Source organism: Oncorhynchus mykiss, chromosome 3, assembly GCF_013265735.2.
Source record: "Oncorhynchus mykiss isolate Arlee chromosome 3, USDA_OmykA_1.1, whole genome shotgun sequence".
NCBI classification, from domain to species: Eukaryota; Metazoa; Chordata; class Actinopteri; order Salmoniformes; family Salmonidae; genus Oncorhynchus; species Oncorhynchus mykiss.
Window position 1 is genome coordinate 33659828 of NC_048567.1, and position 14594 is coordinate 33674421.

The 14594-nt window shown below is 41.0% G+C and overlaps 1 protein-coding gene across 1 annotated transcript in view; it reads left to right on the top strand.

The window, feature by feature from the left end:
- The first annotated feature begins 5729 nt into the window (after positions 1 to 5729).
- The window catches only part of LOC110504028 (melanin-concentrating hormone receptor 2), a 36754-nt gene continuing 27889 nt past the window's right edge, over positions 5730 to 14594 (top strand). The window contains exon 1 of the mRNA XM_021582823.2: positions 5730 to 5926. Coding sequence (XP_021438498.2) covers positions 5730 to 5926 — 197 coding nt within the window. The remainder of the gene's footprint in view (positions 5927 to 14594) is intronic.

Sequence of the window (14594 nt, forward strand, 5' to 3'; positions counted from 1 at the left end):
TTCCTGAGTGTATCGTCCTTTTGCGTGTTTGATGTCTCATTGGTGGTCGAAGCATCCATGTCCGGGTCCTGTTCCATGTAAGGGGTATCTATAGCCTTTAGTCTAGGTGGATATTGTCTGTTATCTATGGTTTTTGGTTTGGATATGTTCGTATAGTCACTGTGGGGACAAAATCATCTATGCACTTATTGATGAAGCCTGTGACTGTCGTGGTAAACTCCTCAATGGTATCGGATGTATCTCAGAACATAGCGAAACAGTCTTGTGGCCTCACATCTGCTTCATCCGACCACTTCCGCATTGAGCGCATCACTGGTACTTCCTGTTTGAGCCTTTGTTTGTAAACAGGAAGCACGAGATTGGAGTCATGGTCAGATTTGCCAAAGGGAGGATGAGGGAGGGCCTTGTATGTGTTTCAGTGGGTAGAATAAAAGTGGTCTAGAGTTTTAATGCCCCTAGTGTTGGTAAAAGTGAGGTAGGACGGTTTTATGCCTCTCCGCATTAGTCTCCACCCACCAGAAACACTGCCTCTGGGGGAGCGGTTTCTTGTTGGTTTACGTCCCCATACAGTTCGTTGAATGTCAGAATGGATGTAGACAGAGGGATAATTATGGTTGAGAACTCTCTTGGTATATAAAAGGCTCAGCAGCTTGCCATTAGGTATTCTATATAAGGTGTGCAAACAACAAGGATTGAGTCCCGACCATACTCACAGTATTAGTGTCTGTCAGAGTATGTGAGTGGAGTTGAGGGGTCAGAAATCCCGCTTATTGCTCATGGAGTGGTGCTCAAGCTCAGGTGCTCCATGTCCTTTCCAACCTCCGCTAAAATCTGCTCCTTGCTCACGGAAAAAAAACTCTCTCCAAATTCACTGCATTCATTAAAATCACAATTTAACCAACACCCGTCAATTTGTGTGACTACCTGGATCTACTATTTGGTTTTGAAGTATTGAAACCAAACCATATGTTTTGAATGAAAAGTATTATAATAAACACGAAAAGGTGAATGCAAGAAGCGCTCATCATTTCAAATAGGCTACATGTCATATTAAACGGCATATAAACACTCTAAATAGGTCAGGAGCCAGAAAGGGAGCCTAAAAAGGAATGGTTAATTATTTAGGCTATATTATTTCAATTATTTCAAGGCTATAGCCTATAAAGAAATATATTGTGAACCATTAATGAATGTGACACGCTAGACTTGTAGGGAGTCAGAGATATTAAGCACTCAGCATTTGCACAACATTTTGTTGTATTAAATCATTATAGTGTATAATTGTGCATAATAGCTGTGACTTACTTAGAATGAAATACAAATTAAATGAACAATGCCTCATTGCCTTGGAATAGATTTTTAGAAACACCCGTTTGGCCAGAGTCTGTTGCTTCAGGCTCATGTCATGGTGCCTGGAGAGCAGGCCAGCAGCGGAGAATATCCTCTCCATGCTTGCAGAGCCACTGGGGATGTTGAACACCCTATTGGCCGCTCTTGCCAGGCTGGGCAGGGATGCAGAGTTTTTTTTAATTTTAGGTAGGCCTAAAGGTTTTTAGGCAAAATAACCCAACCAGGCCTCCCAAGTGGCGCAGCGGTCTGAGGCACTGCGATGCTGTGTCATTACAGATCCTGGTTCGGTCCCAGGCTGTGTTGTAGCCGTCGCGACCAGGAGACCCATGAGACTGCGCACATTTGGTCCAGTGTCGTCCAGTTTAGGAGAGGGTTTGGCCGGCCGGGATGTCAATGTCCCATTGTGCTCTAGCGACTGCTGTGGCGGGCTGTGCGCATGCGTGCTGACTCGGTTGCCGGTGTGTACGGTGTTTCCTCCGACACATTGATGTGGCTGGCTTCTGGGTTAAGTGAGCATTGTGTCTAAGAAGCAATGCGGCTTGGCGGGATCGTGTTTCGGGAAGACGCACGGCTCTCGACCTTCGCCTCTCCCGAGTTTGTACGGGAGTTGCAGAGATAGGACTACCAATTGTACGGGAGTTGCAGACTGTAACTACCAATTGGATACTATGAAAAAGGGGTAAAATATTTTTTATAATAAAATAAATAACTCAACCAAACGGTAAGCTGCTTGAAAGAATAAATATATCAGGCCTATTGGGCCAAAATCAATTATGGCCTATTGTATAGACAATAGAACAAAAATGAAGGAAACTTTTAAGAGATCAGATGTTTTGTTTATAAATACTTTGCTGCAATGACTTAATTAGCTAACCACCTCATTCCTTTCTTTTAGCATGTGCACGTAGTAAGTACACCATCATGCTTTCAGGATTTGTCTTTTCAGATTCCACAATGATTCTTTATTTGTGGACATTACATCACGCACTCCCTTTCTTGCTCTTGGTCCTCATCTTTGTATGTCACCTTGTTTTTTCAGTTTCTTTATGAAAATATTCAGCGAACTCCATGACATTAGCTAAAGCAAGGGCCTAAAGCAGCCCACAAGCAGACTACAAATGCATGCTGGGCTGGGTATGCCCCGAGTTTGTGAAGTGAGTGCTACTGAAGCGCTATTGGAGCGAAATTGGACACTCCAGCCTTTGGGAATCTCTCTCCACTCTCCAGTCAAATTGGGCAGGCTCCTCGCTCAACTCCAGCGCCGCCCACTCACATACTCTGGTCTGTCATCATATTGTTTGATAGATTCTTAAAATTCTTAGTCTATCCACTCTCTCGAGAAGAACTGTATTGTTTGTTTTGAGTCTACAGTAGGTCTTCCAGACTGATCGTATTCCACCTAATGACTCACAACCACCTTGAGAGAATTGACTGAGACATTATTTGTCCGTCTGGTTATTTATTTGAGAAGTTCAGGAAGTAAAGTAAAAAATGTTGATTGTAATGTTCTCTTTTGAAGATAGAGTAACCAATAAAAGCAAATAAAAATACTGACACTGACTTCACCACAGTGAGAGCTACCCATGGACTGATGCTGCTAAGCAGTGACCTTTAGTTTCTGTCTGGGTATGAGAAGTGGTCAACCCCATAATACAGATCACTTGCTCAAACAGGTGGGCTGGGCAGGGCCATGTTTTTAGGCAGCAACAGACCTTAGAATGCCGACCATAGCTACATAGCTCTATCACGTCTTGTAATATGTGACGTGAGAGCTTAATATATGGTTCCTTTATGAAAAAAGCTTGCAAAAGAAATGAGATCATCCGACCACACTGTAGCTATCACGACAATGCAATGTTGTTATGTGGGGACTTTTGACACGTCTGGTTCATTTATGATACCACTGTTGTTTTGTTTTTCGTCTTTTAACCACTCAGTTATAAGTGATGCTCTCTTTCCAATCTTTCAGACGATAAAGCAATTATTTATCCTCTTCATCCCCTTATCTTTATGCAAAGTGCTCCAGCAGTCAGCCCGCTGCCTCGAGTGAAGATAGGAATCTCTGCCTGCCTGGACTCTGATTCCCCCAAACACATGTGGGCTCAGTGGGGTGATAAGAGGAGTGTCATAATGTGCTCTCTTCATGTTAGATCTCTGCCGATGTCTAATCGCTTTCCCACTTTTCTCAACTTTGCTGAAATCAGGAATGGAGCCAAGTTGTGCTTGGTGACTGCGCAAGGCAGTGTTAATAGGGATCAACAGGTATTTGAAAGAAATGAGAACACCTGGACATTGTGATTCTACTCTTATGCTGCATCTTCAGTTATAAGTCATTTTTATTACCTTTATTTAACTGGGCAAGTCAGTTAAAAACAAATTCTTATTTACAATGACGGCCTACCCCGGCCAAACCTGGACGATGCTGGGCTGCCCTATGGGACCTTCAATCACAGCCGGATGTGATACAGCCTGGATTTGAACCAGGGACTGTAGTGACGCCTCTTGCACTGAGGTGCAATGCCTTATACCGGTGCGCCACTCGGGAAATAGGCTCCATTTAGTTCAGTCATAGGGGACAAATTAAACATACAGGTTTATGTAAATCCCTTGTGTTCTACTCTCTTCTCCATGATGTGGAACCAATGATGATTGATTCAACCATTGCTTTTCTAACTAAATTGTACTACAATGTTTTGGCACAAAAAACTGTGCGTGTTGACTTTTCTTCGGAGTTGCAACGTGTATGTGTGTGTGCTGTAGATATCAATAAGAAAATTGCATGCAACGTCCTCCTCCCTTAATAGTGGGTGTTACATTGGACATGACACTATTGTGTGGTATTGTGTAAGCATACCACGGGTTTTATTTCCATCCCATGACATGGCTCCGTCGTGTACAGGCACCGAACTACAGATATTGATGTCAATATTAAAGATGGCCACTGTGGTTTTCTAAGGGTTGCTGGTGTACAGTACGCGTTTAACATAAACAGTCTTCCGAACGTTATCTTCCAGAGGACAGTACACAGACATAGCTTTTAGTCCATTTGTGAATACATTTATGGTATACAGTGCCTTCAGAAAGTATTCATACCCCTTGACGTATTCCACATTGTTACAGCCTGAATTCAAAATATTTTCTCACCCATCTACAGACAATACCCCATAATGACAATGTGAAAACATGTTTTTGCTAATGTATTGAAAATGAAACAAACATCTAATTGACATTAGTATTCACACGATCCAAAGTGTAATTAATAACTACACCATGCTCTGAGGGATATTTAGTGCCTGCTTTAAAAATAAATAAAAAACATCTACCAATAGGTGCCCTTCTTTGCGAGGCATTGGAAAACCTGCCTGGTCTTTGTGGTTGAAATCCACTGCTGGGCTGATGGACCGTACAATGACCGTACAATTATCTGTATGTGGGGTACAGAGATGAGGTAGTTGTTTTATTCATGTTAAACACTTATTGCACATGACCTTATGATGGGACCTGTTAAGCAAATGTTAACTCCTGAATCTAGTTAGACTTGCTATAACAAAAAGGGTTTGAATGCTTGACTAAAGACATTTCAGCTTTCCATTCGTGTGTAAAAATGTCTAAAAACAATTCACTTTACAATTATGGGGTATTGTGTGTAGACCAGTGACCAAAGAAATAATCTAAATGTAATACATTTCAAATTCAGTTTGTAACACGTGGAAAAAGTTTAGGAGTGAATACTTCAAGGCACTGTACAACTCCGACTAGGGAACTCGAGGAGATCCACTACAGTAAATCAGACCTAGGCCTACACAATGTATTGACCTTTGGTAGCGTTTTAGACAGCCAGAATGTTGTTGTGCATTTGCACAATGTGTAAAGAGGAAAAAAACAGTCATTTCACCAGATACATTTTTATTAACACTTAAACGTGTAACCTTACATTTGGAAATAGTTGTTATACATAGTCCCCCTGTGAAGAAAAATACAAAGGAACAGTCAGTATTGTTTTGACAACCTTACAGAAAACAAGAAATGTCTAATAATAATGTTTTAATAGTATGTTTGGACAAATAATCTCAATCTTATCTCAAGAGAAAACATCCTGTTATGCTCTGGGAACGTATACAATCTGGTTAATGTGTTCCGTTTGATAAACAGCATACCGAGCATGACCAATGCCCATGAGCGTGTATACCGCGTCTGTTCAAACTGCGTGCGTAATGAGCTCTTGGAGTTTCATTGCAAGTCTTCAGGAGAACGTTAGTTCCCACCATTCAGCAGAGATGATTGGAAATTCTTCACCGCCACTTGACCATGGAACAGTATATTTAGTTCAGTTTCAGTAACTCATCACCAGCGCTTGAACGCGTTTTTGCTTTTCCACCATGGACGGACGTGTATTCTGGAATCGGACCTCTCAAATTCTTCTCAATGAATCTTGGGACAATGAGTGCAATGACCATGATCTTTTTTATTATAATTTTGTCCGTCTAACAGAGACCACTATTTTGCCTTCTCTCATTGGAATCCTCTGTTCAACGGGGCTTGTAGGAAACATTCTGGTCTTGGTGACTATCCTAAGGTATGTATCACCGCGTTCCACTGGGCACACAGTTGAATCAAAGTTGTTTCAACATAATTTGTCAACACATTGTGACGCGGCGTTAGTGGATTTGAAAAAAAAAAGGTTAACCATCTAGTTAAAACTTCAACTTAAATGGACAGCCTGACTAACGGGTTCATACATCAATCTAATTTCAAGATGATCATCAGAACCATGTATATGTTGAAATTGCATCAAATTCCATAGACACGGGTTTCATCTTATGGTTGAATGGTTGAAAATGATGTCGAATTTTATACTTGATTACATGTGACCTTTGAATGTTGATAGTAAAAATGGTATGTTTGAATCAATGTAATTGTTTTAACATAACGTCAACCTAGAATAAAGAGGCCTATTGAAATAAAATGTGAAACCAGTCCAACGATTCCTGCCTGAACAGTGGCTCCTGTTATGAGGGGAAATAAACCTCCGTGAGAACATCGCCCTTAAATGTTAATTGGTTGCGTTCACGGTTCAATAGGTCTACAATGAATCATTGATATGATGGATTCACATCTCCATCTGAACCATCAAGCAAAATCAAAGAAACACACTAAAACAAATAATACTTGAAATGCACCTAAAATAGTTTGCTTTAGCCCTATTCTTCAACTTTGCTTGATGACGTGAACCTGTCATATTAATCATTTTGTAGACTACATTTTTTGTTTTGTTTTACATCAACCGACCATCCTTTATATAAAATACAATATCCAAAGATAAAAGTAGATTATTCATATAATGAATTTGGCAGGGCTGGACTGAGTTTGGGGAAACCTGGTCTACGCAAATGAGTATGGAAGCTCATCAATATCTAAACTGTTTTGACATGATAGCTCAGCTGAAACGAACACAGCTAAGCACGGGATATAGCATCTGGATGATAGACTCGTTATCACTGAACTGCATTACCCCTCATAACAGTAGGAGTCACTGTTCAGGCAGGAATTGTTGGATCCAACGTATTTTCCACGTTGATCCCACGTCACAATACGTTAACAAATTACATTAATTTCAACCAGTGTGTGCCCAGTGGGATCTGGTCAGACAACACCGTCTACATTGATATCACAACAAAGCTAACACTTTTTCTGCAAAAGTTAAGCAGATGGATTTACAAAATGTTATAAATGGTTTAGATGACTAATGAATTTCCTTTCTAGAAACATTAAAATGTGTAGTGTCTGTTTGAAAGTAAATATTTAATTCAGTCAGTCAATCTAATGAGTGTGTGTAGATGAAATATATGGATTGACTGTGCGGATTATGTGAAGGCATATTTTCTCAACCGTGTGGCCAACCACCCTATAGATCAGGGATGGGCAACTCCAGTCCTCGAGAGCCTGATTGGTGTCAAACTTTTCCCCCCAGCCCTAAAGCTAACACACCTCTATAAACTAAACAAAAATATAAAAAACATGCAATAGTATCAATAATTTTGCGAAGGTTACAGTTCATTAGCCCCTTATCTATGAATTTCACATGAGGGAATACAGAAGGGAAAAAAAGAAAAGTGGATCAGAAAACCAGTCAGTATCTGGTTGGACCACCATTTGCCTGATGCAGAGTGACATGTCCTTCACAGATTCATTTTAATAGATTTTTATAGGGTGTAGATCAGCTTTAATATAGCTGATGGATTGTGGCGTCCAGCAATGTAATGTTCTGCATTTCCAATCGCCATATTGTTTTTGTAAACGTGTACAGTTGAAGTCAGAAGTTTACATACATTTAAACTTAGTTTCACAATTTCTGACATTTAATCATAGTTAAAATTCCCTTTCTTTGGTCAGTTAGGATCACCACTTTATTTTAAGAATGTGAAATGTCAGAATAATAGTAGAGTGATTTATTTCAGCCATAACATTCCCAGTGGGTCAGAAGTTTACATATACTAATTGATTGTTTGGTAGCATTGCCTTTAAATTGTTTAACTTCGGGCAAACATTTTGGGTAGCATTCCACAAGCTTCCCACAATAAATTGGGTGATTTTTGGCAGATTCCTCCTGACAGAGCTGGTGTAAATGGGTCAGGTTTGTAGGCCTCCTTGCTCGCCGTTTTTTTGCCACAACTTTGGAAGTGTGCTTGGGGTCATTGTCCATTTGGAAGACCCATTTGCGACCAAGCTTTAACTTCCGGACTGACGTCTTGAGATGTTGCTACAGTATAACCACATAATTTTCCTGCCTCATGATGTCATCTATTTTGTGAAGTGCACCAGTCCGTCCTGCAGCAAAGCTCCCCCACAACATGATACTGCCACCCTCGTGCTTCACGGTTGGGATGGTGTTCTTCAAACTTGCAAGCCTCCCCCTTTTTCCTCCAAACATAATGATGGTCATTATGGCCAAACAGTTCTATTTTTGTTTCATCAGACCAGAGCACATTTCTCCAAAAAGTATGATCTTTGTCCCCATGTGCAGTTGCAAACCGTAGTCTGGCTTTTTTTTTAAGGCGGTTTTGGAGCAGTGGCTTCTTCCTTGCTGAGCGGACTTTCAGGTTATGTCGATATCGGACTCGTTTTACTGTGGATATAGATACTTATGTACCTGTTTCCTCCAGCATCTTCACAAGGTCCTTTGTTGTTGTTCTAGGATTGATTTGCTCTTTTCGCACCAAAGTACGTTCATCTCTAGGAGACAGAACGCGTCTCCTTCCTGAGCGGTATGACGGCTGCATGGTCCCATGGTGTTTATATTTGCATACTATTGTTTGTACAGATGAACGTGGTACCTTCAGGCATTTGGAAATTGCTCCCAAGGATGAACCAGACGTGTGGAGTGCTATAAAAAAAAATCCTGAAGTCTTGGCTGATTTCATTTGATTTTCCCATGATGTCAAGCAAAGAGGTAAAGAGTTTGAAGGTAGGCCTTGAAATACAGCCACACCTTCAATTGACTTAAATGATGTCAATTAGCCTATCAGAAGCTTCTAAAGCCATGACATGATTTTCTGGAATTTTCCAAGCTGTTTTGAGGCACAGTCAACTTAGTGTATGTAAACTTCTGACCCACTGGAATTGTGATAGTTAATTAATCTGTCTGTAAACAATTGTTGGAAAAATGATTTGTCATGCACAAAGTAGATGTCCTAACCGACTTGCCAAAACTATAGTTAACAAGAAATGTGTGGAGTGGTTGAAAAACAAGTTATAATGACTCCAACCTAAGTCTATAAAATATATATTTGCCTTTATTATTTTCCCTTAACCCTACCACCCCTCCCCTAATTGGAGCAAACTAATGGACAAGACTTAGGCTTTTACTTCCAGTTGATACATACATTTTACAGACACAGTATTTTACAAGTTCTCCTTTGTTTTTAGTCCTGTCCTTCAGCTACTCTCAACTCCTCCCATCCACCTCTGAAGACCCTCCAACTTTTATTTCTATTTGCCATATATTTTTCCAACTGTGCGGTTACAAAAGTTCTGAACCTTTCTATTCTTATACTTTGTACATATTGTAAATTAAAGACACATTGTTGCTTAGAGTTATTGATCAATTGACTATGACTTTTTATATCACCCAGCAGTGCTATTTTCAGAACCTGCGACCAAAAATAAGCTAGATATGGAGAGTACGAAACATTATCTAATGATTGTCTCTTTGCAGCAAAATCTGCAGAGCTGGGATGGTTGAGTCACCCATTCATTATCTATCTAATTTTTGTTGAAAATCTATTTTGAATATCAGTAAATAAACCATGTGCCATAGAAATCTCTTAAACTATTTTCCTATCTATATGGCACAGCTGTCCATTCTTTGGTCCTTAAATGAACCTATCAGTTCTTCGATGCAGGGCCAACAGACAAGTTAACTTTCCCTTCCATACCCCATACATTTTTGCGGTAATTAGTTTAACTTTGAGTAGAGCATACATTTCCATATACGTTTGTTAGCTGCATGTGTGACATAACACCACCAGTCCTATTTATGATATCATTTACAAAAGGTTATACCGTTTTAACTTTTTTTCAACAATTTTGTTTTGTTTTTTTTGATTGATTAGTATATTTGAGTTCTGGTGGATTAAACTGAAATTGTAACCCACTCTCTATGGCTTGTTTTAAAATTAGCGTTATTTTGCAGATTTTTTGGAGGGTCATGTTTCGGAGGACGCATGACTCGACCTTCGCCTCTCCCAAGTCCATTGGTGTGTATTTTTTATTTATTTTAGGGGGTAGATCAGCTTTAATATTGCAGATAGATTGTAATCACTTCCAATCCCCCATATATACAGTGGGGCAAAAAAGTATTTAGTCAGCCACCAATAGTGCAAGTTCTCCCACTTAAAAAGGTGAGAGAGGCCTGTAATTTTCATCATAGGTACACATCAACTATGACAGACAAAATGAGAAAAAAAATCCAGAAAATCACATTGTAGCATTTTTAATGAATTGATTTGCAAATTATGGTGGAAAATAAGTATTTGGTCAATAACAAAAGCTTATCTCAATAATTTGTTATATACCCTTTGGTGGCAATGACAGAGGTCAAACGTTTTCTGTAAGTCTTCACAAGGTTTTCACACACTGTTGCTGGTATTTTGGCCCATTCCTCCATGCAGATCTCCTCTAGAGCAGTGATGTTTTGGGGCTGTTGCTGGGCAACAAGGACTTTCAACTCCCTCCAAAGATTTTCTATGGGGTTGAGATCTGGAGACTGGCTAGGCCACTCCAGGACCTTGAAATGCTTCTTATGAAGCCACTCCTTCGTTGCCCGGGCGGTGTATTTTGGGTCATTGTCATGCTGAAAGACCCAGCCACGTTTCATCTTCAATGTTCTTGCTGATGGAAGGAGGTTTTCACTCAAAATCTCACGATACATGGCCCCATTCATCCTTTCCTTTACACGGATCAGTCATTCTGGTCCCTTTTCAGAAAAACAGCCCCAAAGCATGATGTTTCCACCCCCATGCTTCACAGTAGGTATGGTGTTCTTTGGATGCAACTCAGCATTCTTTGTCCTCCAAACACGACGAGTTGAGTTTTTACCAAAAAGTTCTATTTTGGTTTCATCTGACCATATGACATTCTCCCAATCTTCTTCTGGATCATCCAAATGCTCTCTAGCAAACTTCAGACGGGCCTGGACATGTACTGGCTTAAGCAGGGGGACACGTCTGGCACTGCAGGATTTGAGTCCCTGGCGGCGTAGTGTGTTACTGATGGTAGGCTTTGTTACTTTGGTCCCAGCTCTCTGCAGGCCATTCACTAGGACCCCCTGTGTGGTTCTGGGATTTTTGCTCACCATTCTTGTGATCATTTTGACCCCACGGGGTGAGATCTTGTGTGGAGCCCCAGATCGAGGGAGATTATCAGTGGTCTTGTATGTTTTCCATTTCCTAATATTTGCTCCCACAGTTGATTTCTTCAAACCAAGCTGCTTACCTATTGCAGATTCAGTCTTCCCAGCCTGGTGCAGGTCTACAATTTTGTTTCTGGTGTCCTTTGACAGCTCTTTGGTCTTGGCCATAGTGGAGTTTGGAGTGTGCCTGTTGACCGTTGTGGACAGATGTCTTTTATACTGATAACAAGTTCAAACAGGTGCCATTAATACAGGTAACGAGTGGAGGACAGAGGAGCCTCTTAAAAGAAGAAGTTACAGGTCTGTGAGAGCCAGAAATCTTGCTTGTTTGTAGGTGACCAAATACTTATTTTCCACCATAATTTGCAAATCAATTCATTAAAAATCCTACAATGTGATTTTCTGGATTTTTTTCCCTCATTTTGTCTGTCATAGTTGAAGTGTACCTATGATGAAAATTACAGGCCTCTCTCATCTTTTTAAGTGGGAGAACTTGCACAATTGGTGGCTGACTAAATAGTTTTTTGCCCCACTGTATTTATTTTCTATCCCCTTGATATTGTTGGATCTGATTTTAATAGCCAACATTTCGATGGCCATAATAAATAGTTTGCTGATAGTGGACAACCTTGTTTTACTCAACAGTTTAATAATTTGAGAAGTAGCCATTATTTACTATTTTACACCTAGGGCTACTTTACATAACTTTAACCCATTGTTTAAGAGATTCTCCAAAATTGAAATAACAGACATTTAAATATAAATTCCAGTTGTACTTTAAACTTTTGGTGCCAGCGAAGATGACATAAGAAAGTAGTCAAGACGACTTGCTTGATTGAGCCTCCGCCATGGATATCTCACTCACTAGGTTCCAATATATCCATGATTTTACCACTTTTACTTCACTCTGCGGTCCAACACATCCCAAACCATCTCAATTGGGTTGAGGTCGCATGATTGTTGTGGATCCATGCTGGTTAAGTGTGCCTTGAATTCTAAATAAATCAGACTGTCACCAGCAAGCACCCCCACACCACCTCCTCCATGCTTTATGGTGGGAACCACAAATGCGGAGATCAGTAGTTCACCTATTCGGCATTGCACAAAGACAGTGGTTGGGAAACAGATTTCCGCCAGAAATGTCCATTGCTCGTGTTTCTTGGCCCAAGCAGGTCTCTTCTTATTGGTGTCCTTTGGTATGGTTTCTTTGCAGCAATTCGACCATGAAGGCCAGATTCACGCAGTCTCCTCTGAACAGCTGACGTTTTGATGGGTCTGTTACTTGAACATTTTTGGGTTGCAATTAGAGGTGTAATCTAACCCTGCTCTCACTCAACCCTATCCAGAGCCCGCTCGATCAAGAAGCAAGCCCACAGGCTTTGACTATAGACTCAGATGCAAATGTTGCGATGCACAAGGCAAACCACATCACAATAGCCAATTCCACTCAAACGCCAATAAGTCGATCCGTTTTCACCATGAACACAAATGACACATCACGTTGTCGCACAAACACTACACTTTGAAAATCGCTACCTGGAAACAGTTCTGGAGGACTGCTTAACCCATAAGCTAAATATGTCTGTCTCGACAATATCGTTCATATCTCAATCGTTGTTACATGATCTCAAAAGGACTGTGAACCCAGCTAACCGTCGGTCAAAAACAGAACGATGCTAAACTAAACTTCAAGGTTTCACTCGGACTACCTCGCCTCTCACAATGTGACTCATGCTGAAACTACACCTCCAAAACATATAGCTTGTTCACCCTGTGTATGTTACCAGACCCGAAACTGAACACCTGCTACTCGGAGCAGACTTGATGGATCGTTTGGTCCCACTGATGGATTGGGGGGAAAAATATGGTGGTCACAAGTAACCGTGCCATCTCTACTGACTACGCTGTCTTCTCTTAATGCTGGCTACAACAGTCATCACCAAGGATTTTCTGTCAAAAGGACCCCTTGGGAAAAAGAGGTTGCGACATCTCTTGGTGCAGAATCTGACTCCGATATTACGATATCTCGTCACATTCAATCAACAAACCTGAGAATATTATTTTCATGATTTCGAGCCAGAACTCTGAGTGAGCAACTTCCCTCCTCAGAGGCATGCAATACTGTAGCTAAGATTAACTTAACTTCAGACACTTCCGCGAGCACCGCGGCCAAAACAAAGCATCAACGTTCAGAGTGTACACGGCTTCCGAAGACACATTTTTTGCTTTGAGGGGGACAGAAACCACGTACAATGAAACTAATGGTATCAGTCCCGCCACTGGGCCGGTGACTCCATCTGGTGAAACACTGTGCGACGTCACCAAAATATATCCTTGTCTCAGTTTGCAGGTACTGGAACGGTTACCACACAGACGCTGTAGTGAATAGCAGGCCAAGACAGCCACTGGGCTTTTTGAAGCACCAACACCAGGAGATTTGGTTGAAAGGTTATGGCCAATCTACTAACAAAGCTGCTGCTGACAACTTGTCGGACACCAACCGCTGGTGGGTGGGTCCCAAGACACAAAGGGGGGTATACAAGCCCAGACCCATGATGAGCCTTGTTGGGGCCAGTGGGTGGGGTGCAACCCTGTACGAGGCCGCCCGATCAGGAAACAAATCAAGTTGTAAACGTCGCCACGAGAACAGAGGGGAGCGGACAAGCCCCTCAATGGATTGTCTGGTCCCACTGATGGATTGGGGATAACCATAGAATACATATGAGATATCACTCTGGTAGATGTCTAGGGTATGATAATTTCTCATTCATACCTATTTTTGTGCCAGCAAAACTTTTGACCATTATTTGGCAACGATTGTGCACTCGTATCGCTGTCCTCTATCTGAACTTGTGTACACATTCGAGTTTGATTTTGTTGACAGTGTCGCCTAGGTTCTGCAGCGGTTTAAGATGGAATTCTTTCATTTCACTTTCAGGATCTTCACCCTCGTTTTCTATGATACCAGTAAGTACTGGATTTTTTTTCTTGCATGGATCTAGTCTTTATTTCAAGTAAGGCTTCTCTCAGAGACATATTCTCCTTTCTAAGTTCTTTAACGTCCGTTTCAATAGTATTGCCTGTACCTTTTGAGCTTTTTGTCACTCATTCCTAGCCTCGCCTTCATATCCTTTACTTACAAGTGAACATCATAAATCATCTGTCGAGGAATCTCGTAGTTTCTCTTGATGTTTGGTTCTCAATTTTTTTCCCTGGATCCTCTCTGACATCTTTTGGCCTTGACTGCGTTCGTAATATTTATCAATACATTTCTCTAGCCTTATGTTTTTTGGGGTTATTATCCAGCTTGAATGTTATTACCCACAAGTAAATA